General features: G+C 37.5%; 1 protein-coding gene across 2 annotated transcripts in view; it reads right to left on the bottom strand.

Moving 5' to 3' along the window:
* The window catches only part of Dhc62B (Dynein heavy chain at 62B), a 321,508-nt gene that overhangs the window by 144,806 nt on the left and 160,764 nt on the right, over positions 1 to 15,938 (bottom strand). For both annotated transcript variants that reach the window (XM_081762141.1, XM_081762142.1), the window contains exons 32-34: positions 14,669 to 14,850; positions 8,756 to 8,957; positions 1,540 to 1,717 (exon numbers count right to left, since the gene is read on the bottom strand). In XM_081762141.1, coding sequence (XP_081618267.1) covers positions 1,540 to 1,717; positions 8,756 to 8,957; positions 14,669 to 14,850 — 562 coding nt within the window. The remainder of the gene's footprint in view (positions 1 to 1,539; positions 1,718 to 8,755; positions 8,958 to 14,668; positions 14,851 to 15,938) is intronic.

Genomic DNA, 15,938 nt, shown 5'->3' with positions numbered 1-15,938 from the left:
TTTCATACGTTCTTATTAATTGATCTTCATGTTTTAGGTCACTGTCGTTTTCGTTTTCAAGCTACCAGGCACTGGAAATTGGCTGGATTAACATCAGCAACACAAATGCTCAACAAATGAAAGTAAATGCAAATAAAGTTGTTGTAATACTAATATTATATTTTCATTTCAGTTTCATGTATTAACAATGATAATGGCTTTAAAACTAAATATGCATTTCAAAAAATGTAATCCATACCAAACTCAAAATGTCTTTAAACTTATCCCAAAGGAGCTACAAGCATAAAAATTTGGTATCAATTAAATAAATCAATATTCTAACTAGTGATACCCTGTATTTGGTCATTAGGCTTACGAGGGCTAAATGGGGGAGTATTGAATTTGCCCATTTCTCCAGTGTATATTTTCTTATAAAAGAAAACCACATATTTGAACTTTGAGGAACACTGGCAACACTGTTATTTGTCGTACGCAGGAAAAAATCTCACATGTACGCCAGACATTAGGAACAGTCATATGAAAACAATGAAGGGCGTAGGTGCAATAGCAAGGAGATAAAAATTCGGAAGCTCGTACCACTCTCCACTCCTCTTCTATATTTGTCGCCTACCTTCACGTTGTCTGGCAGTCCTAGAGACGCCCCTATTAGTCACAGGACCATGAACAAAACGTCGTTGGAAAGCTTATACAACACAGATTTCAACTAGGTAACTTTTATGTCCCCATTCCCAACTTGTAAAAGAAGAAGAAAAAGAAAATAAATTGAAAACACGATTTTAAGTTTGTGCAGCTCTGGCAACACTGTTGTTTGTCTTACGCAGGGGGAGCACAAAAGTTACCTCTCTGAAATCTGTGTCCCATATACTTTCCAAAGAGGTATAGTTCATGTCCCTGTGACAATTAGGGAAGTCGCTAGGGCTGCCAACGTGACGACAGTCCTTCGAAAAATATGTACAGAGTGACCATTGGAAGTAGGTACTTCCGAAATTTTATCTCTCTTGTTACTGCATCTACGCCCTTCATTTTATTATATGATTATTACCTATGTATGGCGTACATGTGAGATTATTTTTTCCTGCGTACGACAAACAACAATGTTTCCAGCGTCTCACAAATTTTACAAAAATTAGTTTTTCTTCCTAATTTTTTATTTTCTTGTTTTCTTCTTTTACGTGTTGGGCACTGGGCGCACAAAGGTTACCTCGTCGGAATTTGTGTTCTATAAGCTTTCCAACGAGGTATGGCTCATGTCTCTGTGATAATTAGAAGGGATACTAGGACCGCCAACGTGAAGGTCTACGATTTTCTGCATCCCATCCCTTTTCCCCCTCCCCCAAGTTGTCGACCACGCTGGGGGGCGACGACATCGGTTTTCACGATCACTATAGTGTCTATAACAATAATCAGAAATAAAATTGCGTTAAGCTTTCCATGCATGCTCAACCCCCCCTCAGATCCCGGCCTAACGATGCATTCCTGTGAGAATTTAATCCTACTACTATTATTCTTATTCTTATTATTAATATTATATATTCTTACCTGAGTTTGATTAGCAGATGTTTGTGCTGTAAAGGATACAAAGGCTGGGACGACTTGATCCTCTGAAATGTTGTTTAACAGCAAGTCTTGGATATACATACTTTTGCCTGTACCAGTATCTCCAACCAGCAGAAACGGAATTTGGAATTTAATGAAGAGTCCCATAAGATACTGGTACCTGTATATAAATAAATGTAGGAATACATGCAAATGTTATTTACGCATATAACAATGATCAAAACACGAAATTAGCTTAAAAATGAAATTAATGAATAAACCAGAAAACTCATGCGAAATTGTGCATGCAGCCGCTTAATTTGTACAGTATTCATCCGGCAGATGGGAGAAGGGAATTAGAGTCTCTGGCATTTTTCTGCATTATCCAATTAATAAAGAAACTTCAGTAATTAATAAACGTTGTACTGAGTTTAAAGGATTTCAAATAGTAAGAGACGAGTAAAGACATTTACACAGATTTTTTGAACATACGGGAAAAGAAAAACATTTCCAAAAGTACATGACACCTTTTACTAAACAACATCGGCTAGTATTTTCAAGGTACACGACTGGTACGCAAATTTTCCCCTAACTCAATTAGAACGAAGTAAAGTTACAATCACCTATCGTTCAATGTAATACAAATTATAGGTTAATTAAAGCTCAAGAACTGATTCGTACACGCACTAATTCCATATGGTCTACTAGGTAGTTTACGTTGAGTCACGGGCGTCGTTAGCGCGGTAAGGGACGCGTCCCTCCAGATTTTAGTCAAATATATTCAAATATATTTAAAGAAGCTATTCTACATTCTATATATATAACTTTTGTCGGAAAGAGAATTTTGATTTTGATTCATCCGACCCCCTCCCTCAGATTTGAAAAGCTGATAACGCCAGTGGTTGAGTGGTCAACACATCAGCTGAAGTCATCTGTTTTAAGCACTAAACGTGAAGTTCACTACATTTTAACTGAAACAGTTTTCACAATTATCTCACGACTTCGAGTCAACATAAAGAAAAATCTCTACCCTCACTAGGAATCGTTCCTAGGCAATATGACTCAGTGGAAAATTTGCTCTTGTAAATAGTTCTGCTACACGAAAATATAAATCAAAAACAAGCAAAATGTATTTCACTCGCTCAGTTTCACAAGTGACAATGTTTAGTAAATATTCTGCATTCTAGACACATTAAATAATGTGGACCTTTAATCATAAGGTCAAACATACTAATCAAAGTTCACTTACTTTGTACTAATATATTACCATTTGTGCTCTAGTCAAAGTTTGTTGGTTACTAGAAATTTTAAACTTCAAGATATGTCATCTGATATATTACCGGAAGCAACATGTAAAACCATTTTTGTAGGGAAAAGTTGTTTGTATGGGGCATACTTGTACCGTCAATATCTCGTCTATTGCATATATGAATCTGTGCTACACCGCCTCGTGCAATAATTATCATTCAAGATAGTACTAAAATAAGACAGTCGCAGTACATCGGGTTCTCATTTTCGATAACTATCTTTCTAGCTATATCTACAGAGGCTGATCAGTTTCCATCAGAACAACTTGCAGACAGCGGCACCTGTCTAACTGGATTTCACAGAGCAACAAAACTGTGCGAACATATATAGAAGTCTATCAGTTGTGTAGCAGAGTGAAGGTGCTGTAGTTGGTAAATGCAGCCGAAAAATAGCTCTTAGAAAGGGTACGTCATGCTCTTTCCCATTCAAACTTTAGCACTTTTCGCATAGTAGGGCAGTGTCCGAACAATGGCTTTGAAGGAGAACGGAACACTGTTAGTGTCGTAATTAAACGTTATGCATAGAAGCCTCCCCCATAACTTACATTACCAACGAAATCACAAAGAGGGCGTCACAGTTAGACCGATAAGACCTGTGCTAAAGAAGATTCGGAATATGGCAACCTGTGAGAATCCATTACCACAATCTGTTATGGTCAAACGATTACATGTGTTCCAGTCAACAATGAATCGTGCAACATGTTACTAACTGAGGCTGGAAACTGTCTACAAAACCAGTGTGGATGTGTTAACACGACATATAGCGGAGCGAAAGAGAAAGGGTAAAAAGCTGCACGAGCGTTGTCTAGTAGCTGATTGCTGGAAATTTGTTGTGACGATGAACGAACCATGGCTCTACCTAAATGACCATGGAAAGTTCGGGCCATTACCTACAGAAGTGTTCATCAAAAAGATTGATGTAACTTTGTGCGTCAATGTAAAGAAAGTTTTTTGAAAGATTTAAGGTCGTTATTGGGTTTTGCTACAAAAGAAAGCTCAAGATACGTAAGGCAGTAAAAAGTATCAAAACCAATGCTGCGTATTACCAAGAACATATCCTATCCCCAGTTTATATAGACGAAATACCAACACTGTATGACGACGACATCCATCGTCTGAAATTGCATCAGAACAAACCTTCAAGTCACATGGCCAAAACATCGTTGGCCTTCCCGTTAAGAGTCCAGATACTAGTCCCATGAATTGCTGTGCTTTTGGACTTGTCAAGTGGCACCTGTAATCGCACCAGTTTCTCATGGTAATTCTCTCTGGAAATTCTGTAGGCAGAAGTATACAATATACTCCTGGTACAGCTCCAACGAAATCTGGTGCAGTAGAAACTACGACGTCGTGCAACAGTCCATACTGGTGTTATCACATTGAGCACCAATGGTGGTGGGATGGAATATCTTAGTGTTCGAATGCACTGGAAATCCTTCGGGTCTTCGATATTTTGAATTCCGACCAGTTTTGGACCAAGGATGAACAGCAAATTTTATTTGAGCTGTCTTACGTGAGATATTTCATCACCTTCTTTTGCTTTTCTCTGTTTTCAGCCAGACAACAATGTAGACAAAACTATACCTTGCTCAAAAGCTATTATTTAATTTATGCAATAAACAAGTAGTCAGTAGTCAATTAGAACTGACCGGAAGCAAATTCGTATTTACAAAGTCTCCTTACGTAAAAACCGTGATCCAGCTTTTCCTGAAAGTCTGGCAATTACCCAATTGCTGGATTCTTTCGTCGACCCGCTGACGTAACACGTCTGCATGTGAAGAGAGATTCCTGAGTTACTGAAGGAAGGGGCAAAGAGTACGAGTTGATTGTTATAATACTCTACAAAACCAGAAAGAGGGAGGAAAGTAGTTCAGACACGACCAGAGGGTGGAAATTTGTGAGAAATGTCAGAGCAATCGAAGGGAAAGGCACTGATAGACATGGAACCAACAGCGACCAATTACAAGGTATAACCGACAGTAGATCAAAAAGCAAGGATCTGCAATGTCACTTCAGCTTCATTTTTAATTCTTCTACTATTGATTTTGTAAAATATGTTGTTTTTATTTATTATTAGAGAACTCACTACAATATACTGCTTAACCTATTGTAGCTGTTAGAATTCATTTCTCGATACAAGGATATTGTGACTTTCCTTACTTAATCTAGCATTATCGATTAGGTTTTTATGTTTACTTTTCTTATTTTGATACTTCTAATAGTTTGGTTATTACCCGGTTTTGTTCACAAATCCTATATCATAAGATTAGATAAGTAACAACTGTAATTCGTTCGGATGGAAAAGGATTAATCTCTACATATCTATATTATCTATATCTATCTATATACATGGTGTCCCAAAAATCTCTTCACAGCCGTACTAGAGACTTGTAGGTCAGGGATAGCCGTAATGTAACATTGTAGGAACACCTTATGACAAGGGGGAACATTGCTGCTGTACATGATTTTGGCGGCGACCATCTTAATTGTTACCATCTTGGATTCAGGTAAAATTTTTCAATGGGAAGAAACGCATGTGACACATCATTTCCGGCTGGAACATTATGAGAAACACAACAGTGAGTCAATTGAGCTTCCACACACCTTTATTCAGTGAAAAGTTTTTAACTATATAATGATCACTCAGGATTTACCGTAACTTATGTTTGTTCATAACTGATAATAATTAATACAGGGTGGGCCATTTTAATTAATCCACGGAAATATCTAAAAACTGATAAAACATAGAAGAAATGTTTGAAGTAAACGTTATATATTGCTAAGGGGGAAAACCATTTCCGCCAAAAGTACCCCTCCCCACCCCCCGGAAATGGGGGTAACGGGGGGTAACTTTGAAATGTCAAATGGGAACATGAGTCGAGTAATACCTCGTTCGAAAGGTCTTGGAAAACTAAGTAACGCTGTACCAAAATTTGTTTCATATGGAGCACCAGTTTCAAAATGGCCGCCATGATATAGTTCGGAAACTCCAGTAGCCGTAGTATGAAAACCATGGGAGGTAAATGAATGGAACAAAATTGAAATACGTAAATATCATAGGGCATATCAAATAGTGTGGTCCCTGTGATCCCAGTGGCCTCCCTGAAGGGGTCTTGGGGGCTAACTTCAAGATTTCAAATAGTAACATGAGTCGAGTGGTACCTCGTTCGATAAATCTTGCAAAATCAAACATCTTGCAGGAGAAAACGATTGAGGTGAAATGGCAGTGTTCTCAAAAGGCCGCCGAAACATAGTATCAGTGTCAGAGAAAAGGTTTAGTATCCGTAGTATGAAAGCGATTGGAGATAAATCAACAGAAGAAAAACTGGAGTAGGTAACTGACGTAAGGCACATCGAGAGGTGCTGTCGGGGTGACTCCACTGAAAGGTATCCGGGGCCAACTTGAAAACTTCAAATATCAACTTGAAGCGAGTAACATCATGTTACATAGACAAATGAATATCAAACAGCTTCTGTAAGAATATTTTCGACATGAGACACCGTTTTCAAAATGATCGCCAAGACATGGTGAATGTGTCTAAGAAAACGTCTAGTGCCCATAGTATGAATACGGGTAGAGATAAATGAAAATAACGAAAATTAAATAGGAAAACCACGGAGGCGTTCCAAGGCTCAAGAATGATACAACAGAGATAAAAATGTTAGAGTAAAATTGCCATAATCTATAGAGAGATATCCAAGTCCTGCAAAATAATCTTTTCCTGTGCTCTGTATGTGAGCGGGGTGGAAAGTAACAGTGAAAGTTCAAATGAGAACTCTACTTTAATTCGCAAATTAAGGCTACCTTTCAAATAGGTATGGTATGGTTGAAACATTTGTTTGTAAGGATGACGCTGTAGTGACTATAAAAAGGTGAAATTTTATTTGAATGGTAACGCATATCTGTATGGCTAAGTATGATTCGATGCGAAAACAGAAAGAACGTTATACGAAAGAAGTTGTCGAATAATGCTGTTGCTGGAACTTACAAACGTGTGAATTTGCTAATCTCCGTCGTCACAGAACTTTTATGCAATGCGTGCTGATTATTCGGAAAGCATTTCGGGGATATACGTACACACTGTTTCGTCCCTCAAGCTTACAATATGACATGAGTGCTAATAGTTAATCAAAATGTAACTATGGCCAAGGGCGCCCATGTTGTGGTTTCCAAGGGAGGCAAGAAAAAGCGACATTTCAAATATAGTTTCAAATTTTGCTGTAGCTATTCTAAAAATTCTATTGAGTTTTCGATATTCCGAAGCACAATTTCCTCTAGGGGGGCGAGAGCCCCCCTTATATGCGCCCTTGACTGTGGCAATCCGCATTAACTGAGTGCACTAATTCTCTATCCCTGAAGTCTGCCTTCCAAACAGCATTGGGTAGGTCAAGCGTACGCCCGAACCGTGTCCGGTCGGACATTGAAATTTTGAAGTTAGCTCACAAGATCCCTTCAGGAAAGACGCTGGGATCGCAGGGGTCACATCATTCGATATGCCCTATGATATTTACGTATTTCAATTTTGTTCCATTCATCTACCTCCCATGGTTTTCACACTACGGCTACTGGAGTTTCCGAACTATATCATGGCGGCCATTTTGAAACTGGTGCTCCATATGAAACAAATTTTGGTACAGCGTTACTTAGTTTTCCAAGACCTTTCGAACGAGGTATTACTCGACCCATGTTCCCATTTGACATTTCAAAGTTACTCCCCGTTACCCCCATTTCCGGGGGGTGGGGAGGGGTACTTTTGGCGGAAATGGTTTTCCTCCTTAGCAATATATAACGTGTACTTCAAACATTTCTTCTATGTTTTATCATTTTTCAGATATTTCGGTGGATTAATTAAAATGGCCCACCCTGTATATATGTTTTGATGAATGTGTGATTCACAGAGAAAATTATGTTATCCAATGATGAAAATCAAATTATCCAATGTCGGGTGAGGGGGTTCACGGGACAATACCAATGACTTCAACCAAAGAAATCCTCATAGACTGCCAATGTCTTATGTCACTGTTACAACGTGATTAATGGGTTTAAAAAAGCGAGTTTATTGCAAGAAAGATGTCGATCTGGAAGACTTAAAATAGCTACAGATAAGGAAACAGGGAGAACAGTACTGGCGCCATTCGTAAAGTCCGTCAAAAAAAAGTATTCGAAGCCTGTCTATGTAATGTGGTTTTGGCAAGAGTTCGATAAGCAGGATTATGCGAGGACATAAATGACATCCACACAAGGTGAAAACGAAGCAACATCTCAGTGAAGATTATCCGCATTGAAGAATAGAGTTCTGTGATTTCGCCATTGTGCTCCTAGTATAATTCTAGTCCAAAATTATGTGTCACATACCGTGCTTTGCATGTAAAGAAATGGACTTAGATGGCTCCTGCCAAGGTCACCTACAGCAGCAATGCTCTTCTTTGCCATAACATGTTCGTACAATGCTGCATTACGGTTACCTCTGTCCTACAATTCTTCTGCACGGTTGTTAATGGACTTGTGTATCTAAAAATGTTACTGTGGCGATTGGAAATGTCATGATTACTAAATATCAACCGTGATTACCAGTAATCACCCCCTTGGGCTGGAGAGTGTTGGAAATTGAATTTCCATTACCAGCTGTCACTGGTGAATATCAGCGATCACAAAATCTCTGTTGGTGATTACCAGTAATAGTTAAGGCATGTCTGTGTTTCTTAGAAATGAAGGAGCATGTTTTGTGATTACAGTACACACTGGTGAAAGCTGCTAACAGGAATTCAACAACATTCATAAGATCAGAGTGGTAATTACTATTAATCGTGGTTGATTCCGGGAATCACGACATAACTGACTTTCACAGTAACACACACACATTTTTGTACTAAATGAAATATGTACCATTCAGATTGCAGAAAATACTTACCTCAATGTATCTATTGTAGGAATTAAAACTTGCATTATGTTTGGTGCTGAGTCCACCCTCATACTGCGAGCAACTTCTTGCCAAAACTTCCAACCGCCTTTCTGTTTGTATATGTAGTAATAGTCGTAGATTAAACCTTCTGGTGGTATGTGAATATCAATTTTCCCAACAGAATGAGGAACAGGATATTCTTCAAATTTTCCTATTAAGATATAAGAACATCGTCAGATATCCAGATCATTGCGAACAACACACTTTTAAGCTTATTTCTTACGAATGTAGGGTAGTGTTCAGGGGGGCATCGACCTTTTTTGTAAAACTTCTCTACTTGCTCCCATAGATTGCACGTTTTGATATACAATATAAGCTTGCAGGAAAGACTTGTAACGGATGAAGAAAAGGGTCCATGTTCAATATAATTTCATTTAGAGATAAGAATATAAGGCTTCTCAAAGACAAGTACCGGTAGCTGTTTACATTTCTTTTCCTTTCATAACACGATTGTACACATGATACAATGAGACTAACTAACTAACTCTACGGCCTGTAAGACACGGGGGATCAATGCTGCGTTCACAAAAGCTCTCTACTGACTTCTGTCCTTAGCCAACTGAATTCGATTTCTACTTTGTATTCCTATTTCTGCGAGATCCATTTTAATATTGTCCTCCCATTTGGGCCTAGGTCTTCCCAATGGTCGGTTTTCCGATTGGACTTCCAGTTAAAACCTTGAAAGCGTTCCTACTTTCTTCCATTCTGGCTACATGACCTGCCCACCTAAGCCTCCTAGAGTTGATAACCCTAACAACGTTTGGTAAACAATATAAATTACGCAGTTCCTCGTTATAGTTTCCACCATTCCTCATTCCCTTTTCTCTTGAGTCTGAATTCGTCTCAGGGATCTTATTCTCAAAAACTTTTACTCTACTTCTTCCCTCAGAGTAAGCGACCAGGTTTCGCAACCATACAGAACAACAGGCATGATTATCGTTTTATATATTTTAAGCTTCAAATTCCTCAACAGGATTCGCGGCGACAAAAGACTATGAACTGAATAATAACAGAATTCCCTGCTTTTAGTCGACATTTAATTTCTTTGTGAAATAAACTGAGGCTAGTAAAAAAGAAAAAAAAAAGACTATTTCAAAACCCTTCCCACGATTAATGTTAATTTATAATTACCTAATTTATCATGCCTTTAAGCTGGGGTGCTATAAAATAGTAAGGGTAAATCACACTAGTTTGGGTACATAACCATTATTATAGCTGCAATCTGGACAATGTGCTAGCTATCTTAAACCTCTTTAGATGTTATATGCTGAAAAAAATTATGTAACAGTAAACAAGCTAAAATACTCCTAGAAGATCAATGTTCTTATCTTTTTAGTGCATTGTTATTCGTTTCGGATATATTCCTTGTCTAATATAAAATAAACAAGGAGAAAGTACGGAAATAATATATTTACAAGAGAAGCTATAAAGTCCATATAACATAATCAACATTTCTTCTCAACGTATATAACAGATAAACCATGCCCATAAATATTAGTGGTGAGCATCTTCAACATGATTCGAAAGTTTCCCATTGAAAAATTGTGACATATCAGAGAAATATGACTTTTTTGTTAGAAATTCGTCGTTAACGTCTATTTCCGTGTCTTTATTTTTTATTGCATACATATTCAAAGGAAGGTAGTAATCTTCAATACAGGGGCGTCATTTCAGACTTTTCTTGGGTGGGGCAAGGGCACCACCGACGTAAGAGTTTCTCGTTTTGCACTAGTATATTAGTAGACAATCGACTAAAGCATTTATATTCCTCAAACTCTTGGGGAAGGGAAATTGACCCCTCCTGCACTCCCTAAATGACGCCCCTGCTTCAATAAACTAAATACTGGTGCGACAAGGCTATATTTTACACACACACACACACACACACACACACACATATATATATATATATATATATATATATATATATATATATATATATATATATATATATATATATATATATATATATCCAGGGTGGTAGGTAACTCCACCGACAAACTTTGGGAGGTGATTCCTTATATGAAAGGGAAGAAAAAAGTTCTAATAAACATGGGACAAAAAAAGTCTCCTTTCAGAGTTATGAGCCGCCGAAAATTCGAAAATTCACGTTTCGATACGCTCTGCCTTCAAAACTACAGGACCGATCCCAAGCGGTTTAAAGAATTACAAAGGAACTAGTATGCGCTTTATCTAAATATCCATGTTCTACTGGTCCGTTATCGGCGAAACGAACTGTACAAAGGAAGTTGAGGTATAGGGATACGTACTAAGTACTAATGGCTCGTTCGTTTTACCGATAACGGAGGATGGTAAAACATGGATATTTAGATAGATCGCATACTAGTTCCTGTGTAATTCCTTAAACCACTTGGGATAGGTCCTATAGTTTCTAAGGCAGGGTGTTTTGAAACATGATTTTTCGAATTTTCGGCGGTTCATAACTCTGAAAGGAGACGTTTTTCGACCCATGTTTATCAGAATTTTTTTCTTTCATTTCATATAAGGAATCACCTCCGAAAGTTTCTCGGTGGAGTTACCTACCACCCTGTATATATATATATATATATATATATATATATATATATATATATATATATATATACAGGGTGTTAATGAACTATACCTACAAACTTTAAGAGGTGATTCCTCACATCAAAGAAGAGAAAAAGTCCATATTTACTTGTAGGAAACAATGCATAGTTTCAGAGCTAGGGCTGTCCAAAATCTCGAAGAAGCCAAATTTAAAGAGGCCCTATTTCGAATTCGAGAGACTGTGGATGGTGGTCTTTATCAGCATAAAGGAAGTCACACATACAATCCAAAAGTGCATATTTCATTAATGTTCAATAGGTGTACAGATTATTGCAGGGTGAAATTCCCAGACATACCATCAACCGAATTTTGAAATATGCTCTGACTTTATGATTGATCCAAAATAGGCAAACGATAAGCCTTGATAGCAGTGAACACGAAACCCTTTGGCGCGATGTCGGAAGTGTTAAGGATCGTCAGCAGCATGGTTTCTCGTACTCGGGAAAACGCATGGTGAGATGATTTATAAGTGGAGAAATTGAGAAATATACCGTGACGAAATACATATCATCACACGTTATTCCGAACACAAAGAAACATGGAGCTGCCTATTCCTAGCACTTCCGCTTTCCCTCCGAAGCATTGGATGTCCATTGTTGTCAAGGTTTACCTCCTGCCATCTTTGGACCCTTCTTGAAATCAGAGTATATCTAAAAACTTTATTGAAAGCGTATCTGAGAATTACACCCTGTAGGGAATACCCTCTATACCTATTGACAATTGATGAAATATGCACTTTTGCATTATGTATGCGTGGCTCCCTTTACGCTGATAAGAATCACCATCCACAGTCTCTGGAATTCGAAATAGGGGCTCTTGAAATTTGGCTTTTTCGCGATTTTGGACAGCCCTAGCTCTGAAACTATGCACTTTTCGCCATAGGTCGATAAGAACTTTTTCTCTTATTTTGATGTGAGGAATCACCTCTTACAGTTTGTCTGTATAATTCACTAACACCCTGTATATATATATATATATATATATATATATATATATATATATATATATATATATATATATATATATAGGGTAACTGGTAATTCGATGCATTCCTTGCAACGTGATATGCTACAAGTACATTGGAACATTTTCACCTATATGAACCGAGGGTCGCAAATTAATAGTTTCTGAGTAATTTGCACACGTGTGATTTCATTGAAATTTGCCAGCTAACGACAGGTGCGCGAGAAAGTTTTATCCTGATCCACTTCCACATACCGTAGAACGATGAAATTTTACATGTGTAATCCCGCATACCTATGTAGGACATGTGATAATGTACAGCTCGTAACTCTGCACCGTTGCTGTGTTATAGGTCCGAACGTGAAGTAAGGTGTAGTGGTTAAAAATCCATTACTGCACCTCAGAAAGCAGTGTGCAACATTACAGAAATACTTGCTCCTAGGAAATGACTGCATGGTTGGGAAGAGGTAGAATGAATATCATGTGTGGTCAAGAGAAAACGCGAACTATGACAGATTTCATACCCACACACGGTTTGGGTTGACACCCTGCTTCCTATTGTCAGTACAAGCCCATGTTGCAAGCTAGATGCAATTTGCTACCTGTTTCCCCGAGATAATAACATTAAGTCACGGTCTTCCCTTGCTGACATTGTCCGTGGTCGACTTTTTTCTGGCTTCCAATGTATTGTTCTCATCTGTTCAAAGCATTTACGGAGTCTGGAAATGATACTGCGAGACACGCCGAAGGCCTCAGCTACCACACGTTAGCTGCCCATCCTGCCTACGGCTCTCCATGCAACAGATTACGCAGAATCGTATTATGACGCCATTATTCCTGTGCAACATTACACCACAGCACTCAATGCATGTCAAAACGAAACTACTAGCGTTTCCAAGAAGCAGATGATTTCAAGTCTTCTTTCAAGTTCTGCCTCGTGCCGTGTGACGTCACATCTGCGATCGTTCGAGTGGACCAGCCACCACAGGTGCATTGCAGTAATCAACTCCCACAACCAAAAACACTTGAAATCTTGATGTCCCTCTGTCTCTTATTTTTTTTCTTCTCCTCTAATTCTTTTTACCAGTGCAGAATGACTGGAGCATGCGTTGATGGCTTAACGTGACAAGACGGAAAAAAAAAATAATAAAATAAACATACTTCATGATTTGACTAACTGGAGGAATTGGTAGCTCCAATTGATCCAGGTGGAGTTCCTTTTAACATGGTTGTCTCAACGAAGTTTATACACGGTAATATAAATAAAGGTGCCGTTAGCAGTGTTGCCCATTCAATTAATACAGGAATCATTGTGATTATCAAGCCTCTTTCACCAGACTTCATCATTTATATATATATATTTGTTAAGAGCTAATATTCTTGGTGGGGTATGAACAGTGGAGATGTCGGTTTCATCGACATTAAATATGTTTGGAGAGTAGGGGGTGGAGGATGAGAAATAACTTCTGCTGTGCACTTGTCTATAGATGGGAACAACTTCTCTACATTATCCTCATTGAATGACATCTTGCTATGTTGATAGATTCTGGTTTACGAAAAGAAGTCTCATCTTTATGTCTCTGTCTAAAACAATGTACCCACCTTCTGCAGCTTCACCATTTCTGTTCCATTGAGATGCAACAATCCCGGATGTATCTCTTAGTAGATACATATTCCAACACAAGCATGCTCCCCAAAAGCAAAGTTTGCAGATTTTCTTGCTCAACTTACCATGCACTACATTAAGATTTTCACTACTCACTTGTCACCTAGAGCAGTGTGATAAGCTAAAGGTTTTTTTTTTTTTTTTTATTTATTGATTTATTTACCCAAATTGCAAGCGTACGTTATTACTGTCTGTACGTACAACCGTCCCTAGGAACGATATGTTCACACACGCGTACACTCTGTTCAAACAAATGACCCATAATGCCTAAAGCTAAGTTGCAAAATAGCTTGAATGGTGTAAAATCTGGTGAATATAAATTTCTAACACAACATTTCTACCTTATTTTTAGAACTTCTTTTAGTATGCATTGGACAGTACAATTTACTTTTATAATAATATTAGAGGTTACAACAAATCAATGTATGTTTACTTTAAGTTTTATTTCCATCCAGACTAGAAGAAAACAACCGAGAAGAAGAAGAAGAAGAATAAGAAGAAGAAGTAGTAGTAGTAGTAGTAGTAGTAGTAGTAGTAGTAGTAGTAGTAGTAGTAATAATAATAATAATAATAATAATAATAATAATAATAATAATAATAATAATAATAATAATAATTGGGGCTATAAAGTAACCTACCTTTCCATAATTCTCTATAGAAGCAATCAAACTGCAACCTGCTAGCTCCGTCCAAGATTCCTCCTATGCTCCACATTCCAGATTCCATAAGCGCTGCTAGCGACCAGACATGTAAATATTTTATATCGTCTTCTGATACTAGATATTCATCAAGGAACATTTCAACCATTCTTATGAAGGACCTTAAAGAAAAAAAAAAATGAACATGTTCTATCTTTCTCTCTATATCTATCTATCTAGATTAGGGGACCACGGCCTACTAGTCGTCCAAGTAATCAAGGGTACCCTGCGGTGACCTGTTCTTGCATTATTGATTCCAAAGCGAGTAAGTTGATTTATCACGTTAGAAATAACTAATATAAAGCACACTATTCACATTATACAATTTTAAGTACGAACAAATACAGCTTTAAATAAGAACCTCCATACTCAGCAACCATGTACTAAAATGTTTTAAATTTAGTTGTAAGATTGTAACAGTCTCTCCCTTATTTATACCCCAGCCCCCAAAAAGTAGACAACATTATTCCTTTGCTTCAAAACAAAATCTTGACTCATTATTTACAGAAGATATTGTTTATGGACTGCAGAAATTAGTTTCTGTGAGGGAACACCATGTTGTTTATGTCAAGATGGTGAATCTCTGAGATTCCTGAAAACACATTATTGTTTTGAGGAGTGCGGAACGGGAAGAGTGCAAGTAAGAAATGAAAAAAAAAAAAAAAAACTGAAATAACTATTTATTTATTTATACCTGTGGCTCTCGATCTTACTAGCTCACACAGTTATGGCTCTCGAGTTCGTTATAATAGAACAACTGGTCAGTAAAGTAAAAAGCGTTAAGAGCAAGAGAGGAAATTGTACCCTAATTTCCCGGCCACTACATTAATACTTTTTCAATTTTATCTTTTTCTTTTATACTTCTTTGTTAAACATGATTGTGACTCGACTGAGGAGAAAAGGGAAAAAATTGAAATATCATTATTCAATATATTATGTTCATTATTCACTATAAAATAATTACACTCGTTGTAATATCACCACCACTTCAACAAGAACAGTGAAATTGTTATGTGTTAGATAAAAATAAAAAGAAACAGAGATAAAAAGTAGAGAGAAGAACCGAAAATGAGAAAACGAAAAGTTTTGATAAAGAAAAAAAAAAAACAATGATTTTGAATGGTTATCATCAGTGCAGTGAATAAGAGATTACAAAGACTGCTATGTGATCGTGTGTCGCGCGGCATTTCTGTGTATTATTTGGACGCTA

The sequence above is a fragment of the Thermobia domestica genome, chromosome 6, assembly GCF_964235325.1.
Source record: "Thermobia domestica chromosome 6, izTheDome1.hap1.1, whole genome shotgun sequence".
Taxonomy (NCBI): domain Eukaryota; kingdom Metazoa; phylum Arthropoda; class Insecta; order Zygentoma; family Lepismatidae; genus Thermobia; species Thermobia domestica.
The sequence above is the reverse complement of the archived record's forward strand: the minus strand, read 5'-3'. Positions and strand labels throughout refer to the sequence as shown.